This window comes from Acomys russatus, chromosome 14, assembly GCF_903995435.1.
Source record: "Acomys russatus chromosome 14, mAcoRus1.1, whole genome shotgun sequence".
NCBI classification, from domain to species: Eukaryota; Metazoa; Chordata; class Mammalia; order Rodentia; family Muridae; genus Acomys; species Acomys russatus.
Window position 1 is genome coordinate 58583040 of NC_067150.1, and position 16806 is coordinate 58599845.

Here is a 16806-nt window from a genome sequence, read left to right on the forward strand (position 1 = left end):
TATGCAGGCAAACGCTCATACCCATAAAATAAAATAACTTCTCAAAAGGAAACAAAACAAAAATAACAACCCCAGACCCTGAACTCCTCTCAGCATGTTTTCTGAGCATAATGGAATCGAACTGGAAATCAATAACAGAATGCCATAGGGAGCTCTCCAAACAACTGACCAGGAGAACCAAAGCGGAGACGGACCCCAGAGCGTCAGTAGGGAAAGCACCAAAAATTGGGACATTAACAAAAGCTCAGAGTAGGACAGAAGGATACCTTACCCAACTTTACACCGTGATGAAAATATCCATGTGCAGTCTCTCTTTTGGAAGAGGTCATTACCAAGCTAGTTACAAATATTTCCTACTTTGAAAATAAAACTTGTGTTTTCTCTTTTTTTAAAAAAATATTTATTTATTTATTTATTTATATTATTCACTTTATATCTCAATTGTAGCTCCCTCCCTCCTCTCCTCCTGGTCCCACCCTCCCTCTTCTCTGTAGCTCCCCTCCCCTACTCCTCAAAAAAGGGGAGACCCCCAACCCACCCCAGTGCATTCTCTTCCCCTGTGCCCTGGCGAAGCAGCCTCACCAGGCGGAAGTGATCCAATAGCACGCAACAAAGTCCATGTCAGAGACAGTTCCTGCTCCCCTTACTAGGGGGGGGGGACCCACATGAAGCCTGAGATGCTAAGACTTACAGCCAAACACTTTTTTTTTAAAAAAACACTTAGAACTACTTTGGATAGACCAACTACAGTATTAAAAAATGTAACAAAATCAATTGTCCCCAACTAACCTATTCCTGCCTTTGTTTATTTTAAATATAAATAATCTTTATTGATACAATAACAGAAAAAAATCACTATTATAACTAAAGACTTGAGAGCTTTATACATGCTTAGATCTTTCTAGAAGTTAACAGAAACAGAGGTATTGCATTTAAGTAAGCTAATGACTATAGACATTATAATTTAAAATTCATTTCCCAATAGTACCACTCTGAAGTCTTAAAGCAATTTCTTCTATTCTTCCTAAATGGCATGCATACATGTATACTAACTTTAAAATGTAAAAATACCCCATGACTTCTCACAAAGAAAGAGGAAGACATGGCTCTCTGAGAATGAAAGCCCCTATTTTGGGGACTGTGTGGTTCATCCAGCTCCAGCTGGCTATGGGGGGTGCAGAATCTTTTTCTGTTTTTGTTTTTTTGTGACAGAGTTTCTCTGTGAGCTTTGGTTGTCCTGGATGTTGTAGACCAGGCTGGCCTCGAACTGAGAGATCCACCTGCCTCTGCCTCCCGAGGCATTACAGGTGCGCACCACCATGCCCAGCTGGAAGGCACAGATTTTAAGGATTCCTTTAGCTACCTGGGCCTATCATTCTATGAGCAAATTATGTGACTATGCTAGCTAGCTAGTTTTATTCTTTATTTATTTTGTTGTAAATTTCCAAAAAGGGATTCGTTCATTTTTATTTTATGTGTGTTTTGTCTACATATGCATATGTGTACCATGTGAGTGCTTTGTGTCCATGAAGGTCAGAAGAAGAAGAAGAAGAAGAAGAAGAAGAAGAAGAAGAAGAAGAAGAAGAAGAAGAAGAGGAAGAGGAGGAGGAGGAGGAGGAAGAAGAAGAAGAAGAGGAAGAGGAAGAGGAGCAAGAAGAAGAAGAAGAAGAGGAGGAGGAGGAGGAAGAGGAGCAAGAAGAAGAAGAAGAAGAAGAGGAAGAGGAGGAGGAGGAAGAGGAGCAAGAAGAAGAAGAAGAAGAGGAAGAGGAAGAGGAAGAGGAGGAGGAGGAAGAGGAGCAAGAAGAAGAAGAAGAAGAAGAAGAAGAAGAAAGAAAGAAAGAAGACATCAGATCTTTCAGAACTATAGTTACACATGGTTGTGAACTACCATGTAGGTGCTGGGAATTGAACCTAGGTCCTCTGCAAGTCTCTCTAGCCCCAGATATGTTTTAAGTGTCAACTTGAGACAAGATAGAATCATCTGAGGACAAAGCATCAACTGGGAAATTACTGAGACTGAAGTGGCTTGTGAGCATGTCTAAGGGGAGCTGTCTTGATTGTTAACCGACATAGGAAAATGCAGCCCACTGAGGGCAGCACCATTCCCTAGGCAGGGGGCCCTGAACAACACAAGAGTGGAGAGAGCCACAGGAGAGCAAGTAAGCAAGGTCCTGACTGGGGATCGCTGGAGGTTGGTCTGATGTATTCTGATAGTCGTTACTGCTTGCTGTCTCTGTGCCCCATCTGTAGCTTGCCTAAGAGCCTAACCTATTTGACAAAAAAAAAAGGCCATCACACCTGGGCAGGGCAGATGGGATAGGCGTGGCTAAGGTTCCAGGGTGAGCAGAGACAGAGAGAAGCTTGGGAGGAAGAGAGACCTGAGGAGCGGAGAGGAAGAAGGAAGGCCGCCACGGGTTAGGTGGAGGAGAAGCACGTGGCTGGCGTGGATGGAGACTTGGCCCAGATGAAGAACGTTAGCAAGTATTTGGGATTATGGATGGGAGGCAGCTTGATGGCGTGGGATTGGGGCAGGTGTGGAAAGTATAGGAAGTAGTTTAGGGGATCAATATCTGCCCCGCCCCAAGTTAACTGAGGCTGTTTTAAAATTTAACAGGTGTCTGTGTCTTGCTATATTGCTAGCGGGCTGGAAGTTAGGCCACACTGGTAGTTTAACTGCCACAGTGGATATCTAGCTTTCGGTTTCCGCCTTGACTTGCCTGCGACAACGGACTAAAATCGCTTTTGGTCAACGTATTTTATCACAGCAATGGAAATGAAACAAGAACATTAACCAATCATTCCTTCTAAACCCCTTTAGCTTTAAAAAAAAAAAAATTGCATTATTTTAAGATGTCTACAGGAAAAAGAGTTAACCATCTCCAGTACTATTTCTTCTTGCTCAACTTGCTTGACAAACTACTTGCATTTTCAAGATCTACATGCAAATGTATCCCTAGATGGCTACACAGTTATATTCTGTTAACAGCAAAAATTTGAAGTTGAGAAGATGAACAGAGGTCAGAAAGCCTGGGCTGGGTCAGAAGTCACTCTCTGTGACTTCTATACTGTTTTATCATCTCACCCAGGGCTAGAAACTCTGAAGCAGTTATTACTATCCCGTTTTCAGCTGGGGACACCAGGGCTCAGAGCGGAGACGTAACCTGAACAAGGTTTCAGAGCTAGGAGGTGACACTGCAGAATTCAGCATTGCCCCAGATTTCTGTTGTTTCTACAGTATTTCCACACAGTCTATGTTCTCCCCAGACAGGCTGGGAAACGCACCCCTCAGCACAATTCTGAGGAGGATTCGCACATGAGCCTTGGTTTCCTGTCAGGATATGCCAGAGATACCACTGGAAGCCATGGCTGAGAGCATCACTTTCTAGGCAGTAAACTCCAAGAGAACTGGGTAGAACATGAAAGGAGAAAGGGTGCATGGAAGATCCCAAAGCTGCTCAGCCTCTTCTACTCCAGTGGCCCTATGCCTGAGTGCTGCACCACCTTCTCCCTCCACGACAGCCCTTTAAGGCTACCCTCCACCCAGGACCACATCAGTCAGTCCCTGAGTGCCCGGCTGTTCGTACCAGTGTGAAGCTCTTGGGTGAAGCCGCCCAGCGCTTGACGGTGGTGAGCGGCCACTCCTGCAGCACCTCCTTGCTCTTCTCGTCCACGCGCATGACAGAGTCCTTGGTGATGCCCAGGAGGCGGGGAACCAGCTTGTTCTTGCCTTTCATCTTTTCCTGGAACAAGGAGGAGGCCAGGGGTCATCAGGCTTTCTAGAATACAGTGGTTTGGGGGTGTTTCGTCTGCAGTCTTGCCTACAAACTGGGTATGGCTTTTTAGAAAAGCCAGGTGAGTTAAGTCATGGAGACAGAGGGATGGGGCAGGAGGGTACCAGGACACTGGGTGGATTCACCAAGGTAGGCTGCTTCCTCGAAAGAAGCATTACTCAGCAGGAGGGGTTGCTCCACAGCTGTCAGCTAGAAGGGACCCAGATACCCAGAGGAAGGGACTGGAGGGTGAAATGCATCTAAGGTTAAACCTATCTGTAGTACCAGTTCAAGGTCAGCCAGGGCTACATAATGAGACCTGTCTCTCCAGATTAACAGACACACACACACACACACACACACACACACACACACACACACACACACACTGAGAAAGAGAGAGAGAGAGAGAGACAGAGACAGACAGAGATGTTACCTCCCCAGGAAACATCTGGGTAGGTGACGAACAAGGGAGGAATAATGTAAAATTCAAGGACTTAAAGTGAGACCTTCCCCTTTAAACATCATCTCTGCATCACTTCCACTTGCAGTTTTTTTATATCTACTCGTCCTGCTTCTTTGTGGCACTGTTTTAGGGCGTTATTTAGCATTTAAAACGTTGTCGCTGTGCGTATTCACTGCAGGCGGTGATTGTGGTGCTATGTAATTTTCATACAAGTACCTAATGTACAATGAGCAGAGCGCTCCCACCCCGCCCCCAATTTTCCTTCTTTGAAACAGGGCCTGGACCTCGTGCATTCATCCTGTCTCAGCCTCCTAAGTGCTGGCGGTACAGGTGACCCTAAAAACAGAATTAACCACTAATTTAATTGGTCCTTTTTAATATAGTGACAGATTCTTATTTGACACTTAGACTAAACCTTTCCATGTATTAATGATTCAGAAAGAACACACAGGTGGGTATTTTTGAAACAGCTGGGTAAGAAGTATTGTTCTAGCAAAAATATTGAAACGAGAATAAAGGAAAAGACACAGATGAGGGAGAGGGAGGGAGGATGAGAGAGGGAAGGAGGACGAACAAGGGAGGGAGAGGAAGAGCAGGGAGAGGAGAGGAGGCACACAGAGTAGGGGAGACACAAAGACACACAGGGATAGAAGGATGAGGAAAAAAGTACAAACAAGAAGGCTATGGTAGGAAAGATCAGGAAGCAAGAGCCTGGAGGATAAATAATTGCAACACATATGTCAGCCAAAACTTTATATATGATCTGTGAAATATTCTTAATAAATCGGCAAAAGACACCTCCCAAAATGGTGCAGAAACCATTTACAATCATAAAACGTTACCAGATAAAATTTTATTTATGTCAGTTTTTAAAAAATTAATTCACAGAGTTGAACAAGTTATGAAAGGGATCATAATTAATAGAAGTTAAAAATGGCAGAGCCTGAGGCTGGAGAGATGGCTCAGCACTTAAGAGCACACATGTGAGTATGTTTCTGAGAACCCAGCTCAGGTGTGACCTCAGCTCCAAAGAACCTGATGCCTCTGGTCTCTATAGGCACTATATATAGCACACGCACGTGTGCACACACACGCACAGAGACAAAGTCACAGGGGGAACAAATGTCTAAGTTTAATCATGTCTTTAGTACCAAGGGTGATGGCCTAGTACTCATGAGAAAGTCACAGCCTTCTTCAAGTTCACGGTCAGCCAGGGCTACATAATGAGAGCTGTCTCTCAAAATAGACAAGCAGACAGACATAGATAGACAGACAGACAGACAGACCCAGTTTCCTCACAAGAGGACACAGCAGTGACAGAGCATGTGTAGCAAACAGGAGAAAACAAAACCTGCTTTACCTCTTAAGCCCTCAACAGATACTGAGAGGAGTTCAGTGCCTTTTAACAATGGCTCGGTTTCAGGATTGGGTCAAATGAAGTAAGGCATATATGACATGAATTCAATCTGGTTGTCAATGGTCAACCATGGTCACTCATCTTAGAGGACTCGAGGACTCTGAGTCAGCTGACCTCTAGGAATGTCAGGGCAACAGCAGTGAAGACCACTCCTTTGGGACACAAACAAGGCGGAGCTGCTGGGAGGCTCGCTCACTAGCCAGGTGCTCATGGCCTGAATTCATGTGCTGTAGCTAGATTTGGGTCATGACTGGCCAGACGCTGCATCTGTTGGTGCTAAGGCTCAAACCAAATTTAACTATTTTACTGAAAGAGAGCAGGGAAGTCGCAGGCAAACAAGCCCCCCGTCCCAGCCGACTCACCTTCACCAGGAAAAAGGACACCCCGTATGTCCGCAGCGACCGGGCCAGTTTGACATACTTCACCTTGGCTTCTATTTCGCTCATCTCTCCACAGTTTTTATGTTCCTACAAAAGCAACAGTGGGTGTGGGGTGTGGGGATCTGTTACTGTAGTCTGCCATCAGGGGACTCTGTGAGAGGCGGTCCTTACAGATGAGGAACACAGGTGAGAACTCAGTGACACGTCTGCAGGAGATCTCCCCGGCTCCCCCATGACACAGGCTTGTGCTGACTGGGGACTCTCAGTAGAAAGTTCCAGTGCAAGCCTTCCCCGGCATGTTACAGCAGAGCATAAGGATCCATGGCCATACTCAGTGCAGCAGGAGGAGCGCCCACAAACACAGCTGCACTCGCAAACGACCCAATATCCCAAAGGGCCCAGGGGCCATATTTTAAACGATAGCGAGAAAGAGGTCCCTCTGAGGACAGGTAGGGATCCTTACAACATCAATTCAGAATATATATATATATTTTTTTTTATAGAGCAAGGCATATACATGTCTGAACATAACAGTATTTGGAAGTGATATTGAATAAAATTGTTTTATACACTCACAATTTATATTTTAGTTTGTATTTTCATTTCAAAATCAAAGAAGATTGAGCACTTGGATTCACTGGAGTGTTTCACGTGGACAGCCTGGCTTTTCTTATAGCAACTGTCTAGGATACTCAAGTCAGTGACTTTAAAAATAATCTGAGCTTTTCCAAAGGCATAAGCTCCCCAGCTATAGCTTCAAACAGCAAATCTCAGGACAAAGGAGCTCCTTTTGTGCCTTCCCCGGGGTGGCTTAATGGCCCGTCACCTTGTTTCAACGCTACCAGAATAATGCCTTTGAAATAAAATGTATTCACGTTTTTCTCAGAAGAGCTAAGTAACCTTTAGCAAGAAAGTATGAATTAAGATAATAAATCTGTCCAAAGTAGAGCTGTCCGCTCTCATCCTCTGGACTCTCTGGTCATTCATTATGTAAGAATACATGCACAGGGCACAAAACTACCACACGTGTGACGCACTTCGCGAGGATAGATGAGGACGAAGGGAGAGGAGAAAAATACATTTCTGTACATTTCCAGTACCTGAAATATTCGCTTCTCAGCTCCTCTCTGCTTGATGTACTCTTTTGGTAGGAATTCCTTTAGACTGGGAATGAGAGGAGAAAAGGGACGGGGGAGGGGAGACAGCATTTATCATACTCAGTTTTAGTAAAACTCTCAGTTCAGTCACTAATGCTCTTAGTATTTTATGGCACAATTAAGACCACAGTATCCTAGGATGCATTTTAACAAAGACAAAGACTGATGTGATTCCCCACCACCACCAAAAAAAGGGTCCAATCGACGTATCTAATACGCAGACAGTACAGTGTGTGTCGTTTTTCAAGAACGGGAAGAGTTTTTTCCTGTAAGATAATTTTCCTAGATTTTGAAAAGTATAAACAATTTTATATTTTTAAGAAATCATGGGAGATTAAGTCTAATGCTAATGAAAACAGTTTTCCCTGGGAAGAAGAGGGAAAGCAAGGACAGACCAGATGAGACCAGATTGTTCAACATACTTTGGGCTTTTCACTGTGGAGCTCACAAAATCACAAAGAAATAGTGAAAAATCTACAGCAAACAGGGACAAACTTAACAGTATGTCCCACTGGCATTATTGCTTGGAAATAGATAATAATGTCTCTAAATAATTTTGGAAAACAGTCCTTTGACCAGACGTCCTAGTGAGAAACGCCTCACAATAAAACGAGCAAGAAAAGACATCTGAACCAAAATATTGACTGTAACATTTAAATTTTATTACTTGTCTACTGTCATTTACTATGCTGCTGTGACTGCTTGTGCATGGACGTAGTGTGTGTACGGGTACACATGTCGCAGCGCCTGCTCTCTCCTCCTTTTACTTGGGCTAGGAAAAGACTTGCTGAGCCCCAGGAGGATGAGTCACGCAAGGTCGCAGTGCCAGCTCCAAATCCATTCACGGGTTTCAGAGACACTGACTTAGTCACTGCACACCTGCCACCTTCTAGTTGCCCTTTATCAGAATTTGAAAGCCTGAAGAGAGGAGAGGAATGAACGGGACCACCCGAAATCACACAGAAAGGCTGACATGGTGGCAGGTGGGCTATTTAAAAAAAAAAAAAAAATGCCTTGAAGCTGCAGGAATCAGAGAAGAAAGATTTGTAAGAAAACCAGATGTTCACTGAAATTTCATTTTCTTTCTTTTAAAGGGTAAGTTGCAATTTTACTTTTATTGTTTATATCTGAAGGTACATAATATCTCTGAAAGACACAGACATAATGGAAGGATTACTACAGTCAAGCAGATTAGTATATCCATCATTTCACGATGTTAGCGTGTGTCAGGAATAAAGTACCTAAAATATGTCTTAGCAAATTTCCAGTAGACAACGTTAACTAGGGTCCTTATAAGAGATATTTGTTCTTTAGTCATTCGTCCACAGAACTGAAACTCTGCCCTAACTTCCATCATCCCTCCAGCTTCTCCACACCCCACTCTGGAAACCATCCTCCTGGCCCCCCTCTCTCCATCTCTCCCCCTTCCTCTCTCCCCCCTCAGCTGAGAATCAAACCCAGGCCATGCTCACGATAGGCAGGTGTTCTGTCAATGAGTTACATTTCCTTCCTCCAAACATAGTTTTGCAATTTCTTTGTCTTTTTGTTTGTTTGTTTTTGAGACGTGGTTTCTCTGTGTAGCCTTGGCTGTCCTGGACTCCTTTGTAGACCAGGCTGGCCTCGAACTCACAGAGATTCACCTGCCTCTGCCTCCCAAGTGCTGGGATTAAAGGTGTGCGCCACCATGCGCGGCTCAGAATTTCTCTGTCTTGCTGATTTCATATACCTCTCTTCTAGTTCATCCGTGTTACTGAGCAGGCAGGGCCTCCTTAAAGGCTGACTGCTATTTTGCTGTACACATAATAACACTTTCTTATGTAAAATCAAGCTGTCTGGACTAGTAACTCCAACAGGAGAGTCCCCAAATTACCTCCTGGTGTAGCAATGCACTGAGTGCTACAGCGAGGCTGCTATTGCTGGGGATAATGTCAACTGTCCCCCCACGTCCTAGAAATGCCACCGAAGAAGCAATCACCACCTGTAAGGTGTACTTACCACCTGAAGACCAAAGGGGACTGGTATTGCTTACATAACTGACAAGAACGTGCCCCACTCATGAGGTGTGAGGGCTCAGAGAGAACACACAGAGCTTTGAGGTATCTACCAAGCAGAGCTTACAGGAGCCAAGGAGTGGCAGGGACACAGCAGCAACAGTGCCACCAAATGACACTAGGAAGCCACTTCTGTCAATGTCGAGTCACAATATAGTCACAACAGCATCTCTAGTTGGCATTCTAGAAGCTTCCCTGAGTGTGGTGCCTGGACCAGCAGCATCAGCACCAGCAAAGAACCTGCTGGAAACTTTCAGCATCACCAGACCTGTTAACATGCTCAGTGGAGAGTTGAGTGGCACATGTCGGCAAGCCCTGGATCTGAAGGGGGAGAGACAGAGGAACAAGCAGTGGGCAAGTAGCTCAAATTACAAACCAGAAGCACTTAGACTTGAGTCCAGATTCCAGGATCGCAATGTCTGTGTGATCAAGAGTCCTTGGATTAGCTCTGGTGGCTTGCAGTATGGCCACAGCCTGAAGGAAGTCGGGGATGAGCTGGGAGTGCCTTGAGTGATCACAAAGAGTGACCACCCTAAAGGGAGGAGGAAGAAGACACATGGCCTGTCTGCAACCACAGCCTGACTCGTTCACAAAGAGCAGAAAGCTGGTGTCACAGTTCTGCAGCCAAGGGCGTGTGACATCTATGGTCAGTCATCTGGTGAGGGTTGCACCACCCTCCAGAGTGGAGAGACGAGCCCTCATCCAGGTGATGAGTACACTAGTCCATCTTTCTAAGAACCCTGACTGTATCCCAAGGTCTCATCTTCATGGTCTTAATGGCCTCCTGTCATCCTACAGACCCCTCCTGCTAAATCTAGCACAGGAGCAGCAACCCCTGCGGTGTGGAAAGGACCCATTAACCACAGCAGCCAGGAGAAGCACAGGAATTGGTCTGAAGACCTATGCCACCATCACAGTGGTTTTGTGATCCAAAACTAGTCCAAACACCCTTTAATTCCAGCCCAGGCCACTGCCCTGGAACTCAGAGACAGCCTGGTTCTGGATTAATACCGATCGTTCTGGTTTGCTGTGTTCTTAGTTTGGAAGTCACCAGGCAAGTAAGCAGGGCTGGAACACGGAACAGACACGGTGACGATGTGCCACTGGTCATTTAACTGCCCTGGCAGGAGAGATCTGGGCTGTGAGATCCACAGAACAGGTATAAAAAAACAAGGAAACAGCTGTGCAGACAAGTGTCCCTAACTGCATTTTACTTTTAATGCAGTGGGGCAGAGGGTGAGGGGCAGGGAGCAAGACCCAGCTGAAGGAGAGCCAAGGTTCAAAGGCCTCCTCCACTGTGAGTTTGAAAACACAGATTCTAGCCAAAGATTCCACAAAAGCACAGAGCTCGGAATGGGGGGGAAATACCGTCTGAACTCACGCCAGCTCGAAGACTGATCGAGGCCTCTGACTGTGCCAAGAGCCTTGCTTGTTGAAAGTGGAATTATCTAGAGTTTATGGGGGAAAATTTCCAAGTCCACTCTGAATTCCTTCAGAATACGGATTCATGTCTTGGGCTGCTTTGTTTTCTCAGTAAATACTTGCCTGGAAGCCACACAGGGAGCAGTGGCTCCTGGAACCACCAATCAGAACCTTGCTCTGCCGTTTGCCTGCCTATCCACCCCCCACCGATTGTCGCTATCTTTACACAGATGCACGGGACCTTTCTGCCTGGCATGAACACCTAGGAATTTCACCTTTGCCACATGCTCCATCCCCACCCTTTGTATTTGGGCCAGGCTCCCGTCACAGAGCCAGACTACTGCAACTATCTCTTGAAAAGTGATGCTAATGCGAAGTTTATATGTGTGCCACGAGGCAGTCCACGCATTGGCAATGCACCTGATTTACTGTGTGCGACTGTATGGCCCACGCGCAAGGATGTCCTACTTTTATCACTCTGTCTGGTTATCCAGACCATAAATGTCTCTCAATAAACCTGAAGCTAGACTGGGGGCCAGCAGGTCCCAGGTATCCTCCTGCCTCTGTGCCCTACCCTCAACACTGCCCTTGGTTCATAGGCTCAGGTGGCCACACAGGTGCTGGGGATTTGAACTCAGGTCCTTGTGCTAGTGCAGCTAGCGCCCTTACCCACTGAGCAAGCTCTCCTTTGAAGAGTGTCTCGTGTAGTCCAAAGGTTACTAGGTAGCCACGGGTGACCTTGAACTTCTAATCGACCTGCCTCAACCTTCCGAGTCCTGGGTCTGCAGGCGTCAATTCTGGTTCCCTCTGGATAGGTCTGTAGGAGCTGCTTTCTTGGGAGTTCCTTCTCACGAATATTTTAATGTACTCTTATGCCTCCATGTATCTATGAATAACAATATATCCGGTTTCTCTTTGTGGGTGTATTTTTAAACACGAAGAAGCATATTCTGGGATGTCTTGTTTCCTCTGAGAAGTCACTGGTGTTTTCATACATTCTGAAATGTGATACCCCGGGGCTTTTCTATTCTCAAGATTACTTGGGGTTGGAGAAATGACCTAGCGGTTGAGGCTCTTTCTGCTCTTGCAGAGGACTGGAGTTCAATTCCCAGCACCTAAATGGCAGCTCACAACCATCTGTGACTCCAGCTCCAGGGCAGCTCCTGGCTCTCCTCAGTTCCTTGCATGTACAGGGTATACACACCCATACCAGCAGGCAAGCATCCACACACTGTGACAAAGCATTTGCTTGTGGCCTCAAACCTACTATGCAGCTGAGAATGGCCCTGACCCCATCCCCCTGCCTCCACCTCTAACAGTCTGGGGTTAGAGGTGTACATTGTGGCCTCAAACCTACTATGCAGCTGAGAATGGCCCTGACCCCATCCCCCTGCCTCCACCTCTAACAGTCTGGGGTTAGAGGTGTACATTGGGGCTCTGTTCATATTAGGCGAACACCCTGCCAACTCTGGCTGAATCTCCAGCTCTCTCTATATTTCAGCTTTGCCATGCTGAGAACTGAACCCCAGCTCTTACACAGAAGCAGCCCCTCGATAATTAGGGTTTTTTTTTTTTTTGTTGTTGTTGTTCTTTTGTTTGGTTGTTTGGTTTGGTTTTTCAAGGCAGGGTTTCCCTTTGTAGCCCTGGCTGTCCTGGCATTTTCTTTTGTAGACCAGGCTGGCCTCAAATCACAGAGATCTGCCTACCTCTGCCTCCCGAGCGCTGGGAATAAAGGTGTGTGCCACCACGTCCAGCTTCCACTCAATAATTTGATGGTGAACAACTTCAAACCCATTAAGATGTTGGAAGAGTCATGTAGTGAACGCTCTGCACTCACCTCCTAGCAGGTCACATCATCATGGAGCTCCCACCTACACCGGATGAGCTAATGTCTCGAATCTATGAGTAACTCTTGCCAACACGAAAGGCCCGTGGAAGGCTTTTACTCAACACTCGCTAACATTCTCTGCAGGCTCTTAAGGGCCGAGAAGGGAGTCATTACAATGATTTGTCTTGCTGCTGACTGAGGAGTCGAGTCTTCTTTAGACTGATGTATATTGTGTCAGTCTCTCTCAACAGCATCGTTTCCCGCACCACACTCTTCTCTCCTTTCTAGAAGCAGATCATGCTCAGCATTTAAAGAGACCACCCTGCAGTTAATGCAACAGAACGGGCCCAGTGGCTGAAAGCACCTTCCTGTCTGTCCTTGCCTAAAACTTTCTAAGCAGTCCAGCCTGGCCTCCAACGTGCAGGGATCACCCTGAGTTGTAAGACTCCAAGCATGTACCACCATGCTTGACACTGGTTTCTGGTTTGGTTTTTGTTTTTGGTTTTTGTTTTCAAAATGAGCATCTTTACTAATGTGTTACTGAGTCTAGAAGTTACTAAAAAGCTTGCAGAGAGTTAGAAGACATTTTCAGAATGTCTCGACCGTGTAGACAGGAAACACAAATGCTAGACAAGCACTTTTTCAAAATTATAGAAAATCCACTTGTGATGCTCACCCCTTCACATCTTGTTCACCAGTTACCGGGCTGGCATTCCCGGTGGCTCTCCTCAGCCTGGCCCTCTCACAAGCCCAACCTTCCCATCGGTAAGCTTGTAAACTCTTAACTGTTTAGGTGAATAGCAGGGATCAAGGCTACAGGCAAAACAAACAAACAAACAAACAACAACAATAGTAAACCTATTAAGTTCCCTAACCCAGGTCCAGCCAGTCACCAGGGACAGCCTATGCAAAAACCCGGCATCCAACATTCGATCTACACACCACGAGTGTGGCCCTGTTTTAATTAAGAGGGGTCTGACCTCTTCAGCAATCTTCACCGATACAGTAAGAGCAAGAACACGCAAATTAAGTATCTACAGTAAATAAGAAAGCTCCATTAGCTAGCCTAGATCTGGTCTAATTAAAAAGTAAATCAAATGCAAGAGGAGAAATAATTGCTACCAGGCATAACAAGCTTGTTTTAATTTAGAACAAGAGCCAAGGGACAGAAACCATGGAGAGGCACAAGCTTCATCCAGGGACAGGAAAGTCCTAAGCACCACAACTGCCCAACAGAGGCTGTCAGATGGCCAGATGGCCGAGGAGAGGACACTTTGGTTGGTGTTGAGTATACGGCACGCGCAGCAGGACCAGACTGCAGTGGCATTTGTCATGCTAGAGCCAGACTAAGAGCTATACAAGTGGCCAGCAGCAAAGGAAAGGAACTCCTGTCACAAGCTGGGTGACACGACACATGACATCAAGGAGGAAGCCAAAGGAGCGTGTGCAAGTATGTGCACGGTCTTGTGTGTGGGTGTACGCGTGTGGGAGCCAGAAGCTGATGAACCAGAGTCTCCCTCTATCTCTTCCCACCTTATTGTCTGAGACAAAGGCTCTCACATAGACAAGCTGGCCAGTGAGCTCCAGGGATCTTCCTGTCTGCACCTTCTCATGCTGCCGGGTATAGGGGCAAGTCACCAAGCAGATTTTGTTTTGTTTTGCCTGTTCATTTGGTTTGGTGCTGGGATCAAACTTGGGTCCTCATGCTTGTGCTTGACTTTAACCGATGAGCTACCTCCTCAGCCCCGTCTGACTGAATGCGTTGCTCCTCTGCTAACTTCCTCCCACATACACTCTGGCCTTTTCCACTCATGTCGGGACCCTGAGAATTCGCTGCCCAACATCGAGAAAGGCCCACGTGAGATGCCCAGGAGGACATCAGGCTCTCCGAGGCTTCTGGGTACATCTCTCTCCCAGCAGGCCCAGACACGGTTGCAGCCACGAAAACTTAAAACGGGGGGGGGGGGGGGGGGGGAGAGGGGAGGGTACTTTACTGACAGGGTCTTTGTCTCACTAACCTGCCCCCCACTTCTCCCATTCATTCAGCAGTCACTGTAGAACCAAAGGTGAGGTGAGAGATGGGCGAGTGAGAGGTTTGAATGTGTGGCTGTGAAATCCATGAAAACACAGGCACGGTGCCCTCAGCAAAGGCATGTAGTGTCGCAGAACAGAAAGGCCCATTTCCCCAAGTTCCAGAGGAAGGAAGCCAGCCCAGCTGTGGAGAGAGATGGGCCCAGAGGAGCACTTAGCCATATAACTCATCTGGGAAACACTGAAGAATACTAACAGGAATGTTCAAGGCCACCTCAGACTCAAGGTCGCCAGACGTACATCATAGCATAAAGCATCATGTTGTGAGAGCTCCCGGGGTTCACTGACTCAGCCGAATGTTGCAGTCTCTTTTCCTTTAACAACTCAGTCTGGACCACATAGCAAGTTGTGCTGAGAAACCCAGGAGAAAAGCTGGGTCTTCTCCTTTCTCGGGGGCACAGGCTGCTTCCGACATTCAGCCAGAGAGACCGTAAAGGGCTAAATAAGGGCTTGCCGCCCTACCCTTTCCCCCTAAACCCCCTGCAGCACCCCAGACGACCCACTGGGAAAGCTGAATCTGCCTCTGGCAGCATTCACCATAGGTTCCCACTTCCCACCTTCCTACAGGTTATACCCTAGGTGACAGTGGGGCGCTGCTGAGAGTGGGAGATTGTTTTTACCATCATCCAAATGCTCCATACTAATAGACACAGAGTGGGGAAGTGGAGGGAGGACAGCAGATAAAGGACACCATCGGAGGAAGCAATACATAAAAGCCCCTAGGACAGCCTAGGTCCACGCCAGGGGAAAGGCAACCCCAGGGAAGCAGCTGCTTTTCCGGCAGGGTATTCCCAAGAAAGCGAAGGCAAGGTCTCATGCTTCCTATGGCCACAGTGAATCTGCAGGGTCAGCTTTCTTATGCAGACACCAGAGCACAGAGCTAGGTAAAGGAAACCACCCCATCAGCCTAGAAAAGAGAACCAAAAACCAGATGGGAGAGCAGGGCACGGCCAGTGTTCCATGTGCACATGGTGCTCTCAAAGGGACCAGGAGCTCTTAAGAGTCTAATAAAGAATTCAAATCTAGGCTGCTGAGCTAGCTTGGCCACTATCCTGCTCAAGGGCCTGGCATGGAAAAACAGCTAGACGAGGGACCAACTAGCCAGGTGTCACAGACTCTCCAGCTAAGAAAGAATCCTCTACTGCGGGAATGAAGACTGGGTGTGTCGACAGCCACTGATCTGTATTTTTACATATCTTACTTTACCAACAAAAGCCTGTGTTTTGGGGTTCCAAACTCAGTCACGTGAAAGTCAACAACCTCGCAATCAGTTGGTGCCTGTTGGGTCCCTCCTCAAAATTAAACCGGAGAAAAGGGGGGTGGGGAGGAGAACGGGGCGGGGGCACTTACTCCAAGAACCCAGGCTTGTGTTTATGCTCCACGTGAGGTCCAAACTGTATCTGGGCTTGGAACCCACCAAACTCACACGCCTTCTCGAAGGACACAGGGTGCGAGCCATTTAGGATGTCGTCCCGAGCCTGAAACACACGGAAGAGGAAAGAGATTTGGGGGCTTTGAAAGTGTCACGCTTCTCCCGAGTGACATAATTCCTGACTCAGAGGACAGATACTGTAGACACCTGGGACATGGTGAATGCTGGGGTAAGGGAGAATCAGGCCTAAAAGAAAACGAAATTCGGGATTCCTCCCTGCCCCAAAGTGAGCAACCGCTATTAGCAGCTGGATTATCAGAAGACACAAAACATAAACCCTACTGCTCAGGTAGGAGGGCAGACCATGAGAAATGAAGAAGAGAAATGAAGAGACGATGGAAACCCTGTGAAGTGCTGCGCCGATTCATATGGGTTGACTTACAAACATGATACGCTTCACCCGGGCCTAAGTCATAAAGCTAGTTTAAAAAAAAAAAAAAGCCATCCCAACCATCCAAGGACCAGTGATGCACAAGACAGACATTCAGTGTCTAGCCACACCCAGTCAAGAGTACCGCCTGAGTACACGCAGGGAGGGACAGCAAGGCAGCAGGCTTTTACAATGGGCACTGCTGTGCTGAAAGCTCTGCTCTGGCTCTCCTGAGTCACTGCAGCTGTTGCTACTAACCCCTCGCCCTTCCTTCTTCCTTTCTTCTAGCTACATGAGGCCAGACTCTCTGAGAGGCGCACTCTCAGCTCTCACCCTGGGCTCCGAATGCGCAAGTCTCTTCTAAGTTCCCGGCTGGCTCCCTTCCCTTCCCCAGCCTCACTCATCACCACCCTCTCTCCTGC

General features: G+C 47.0%; 1 protein-coding gene across 1 annotated transcript in view; it reads right to left on the reverse strand.

Annotated features, from left to right (window-relative positions):
* Positions 1-16806, reverse strand: part of Tln2 (talin 2) — a 419972-nt gene that overhangs the window by 152866 nt on the left and 250300 nt on the right. The window contains exons 9-12 of the mRNA XM_051156732.1: positions 15933-16060; positions 7134-7197; positions 6016-6120; positions 3585-3740 (exon numbers count right to left, since the gene is read on the reverse strand). Of these exons, the coding sequence (XP_051012689.1) occupies positions 3585-3740; positions 6016-6120; positions 7134-7197; positions 15933-16060 (453 nt within the window). The remainder of the gene's footprint in view (positions 1-3584; positions 3741-6015; positions 6121-7133; positions 7198-15932; positions 16061-16806) is intronic.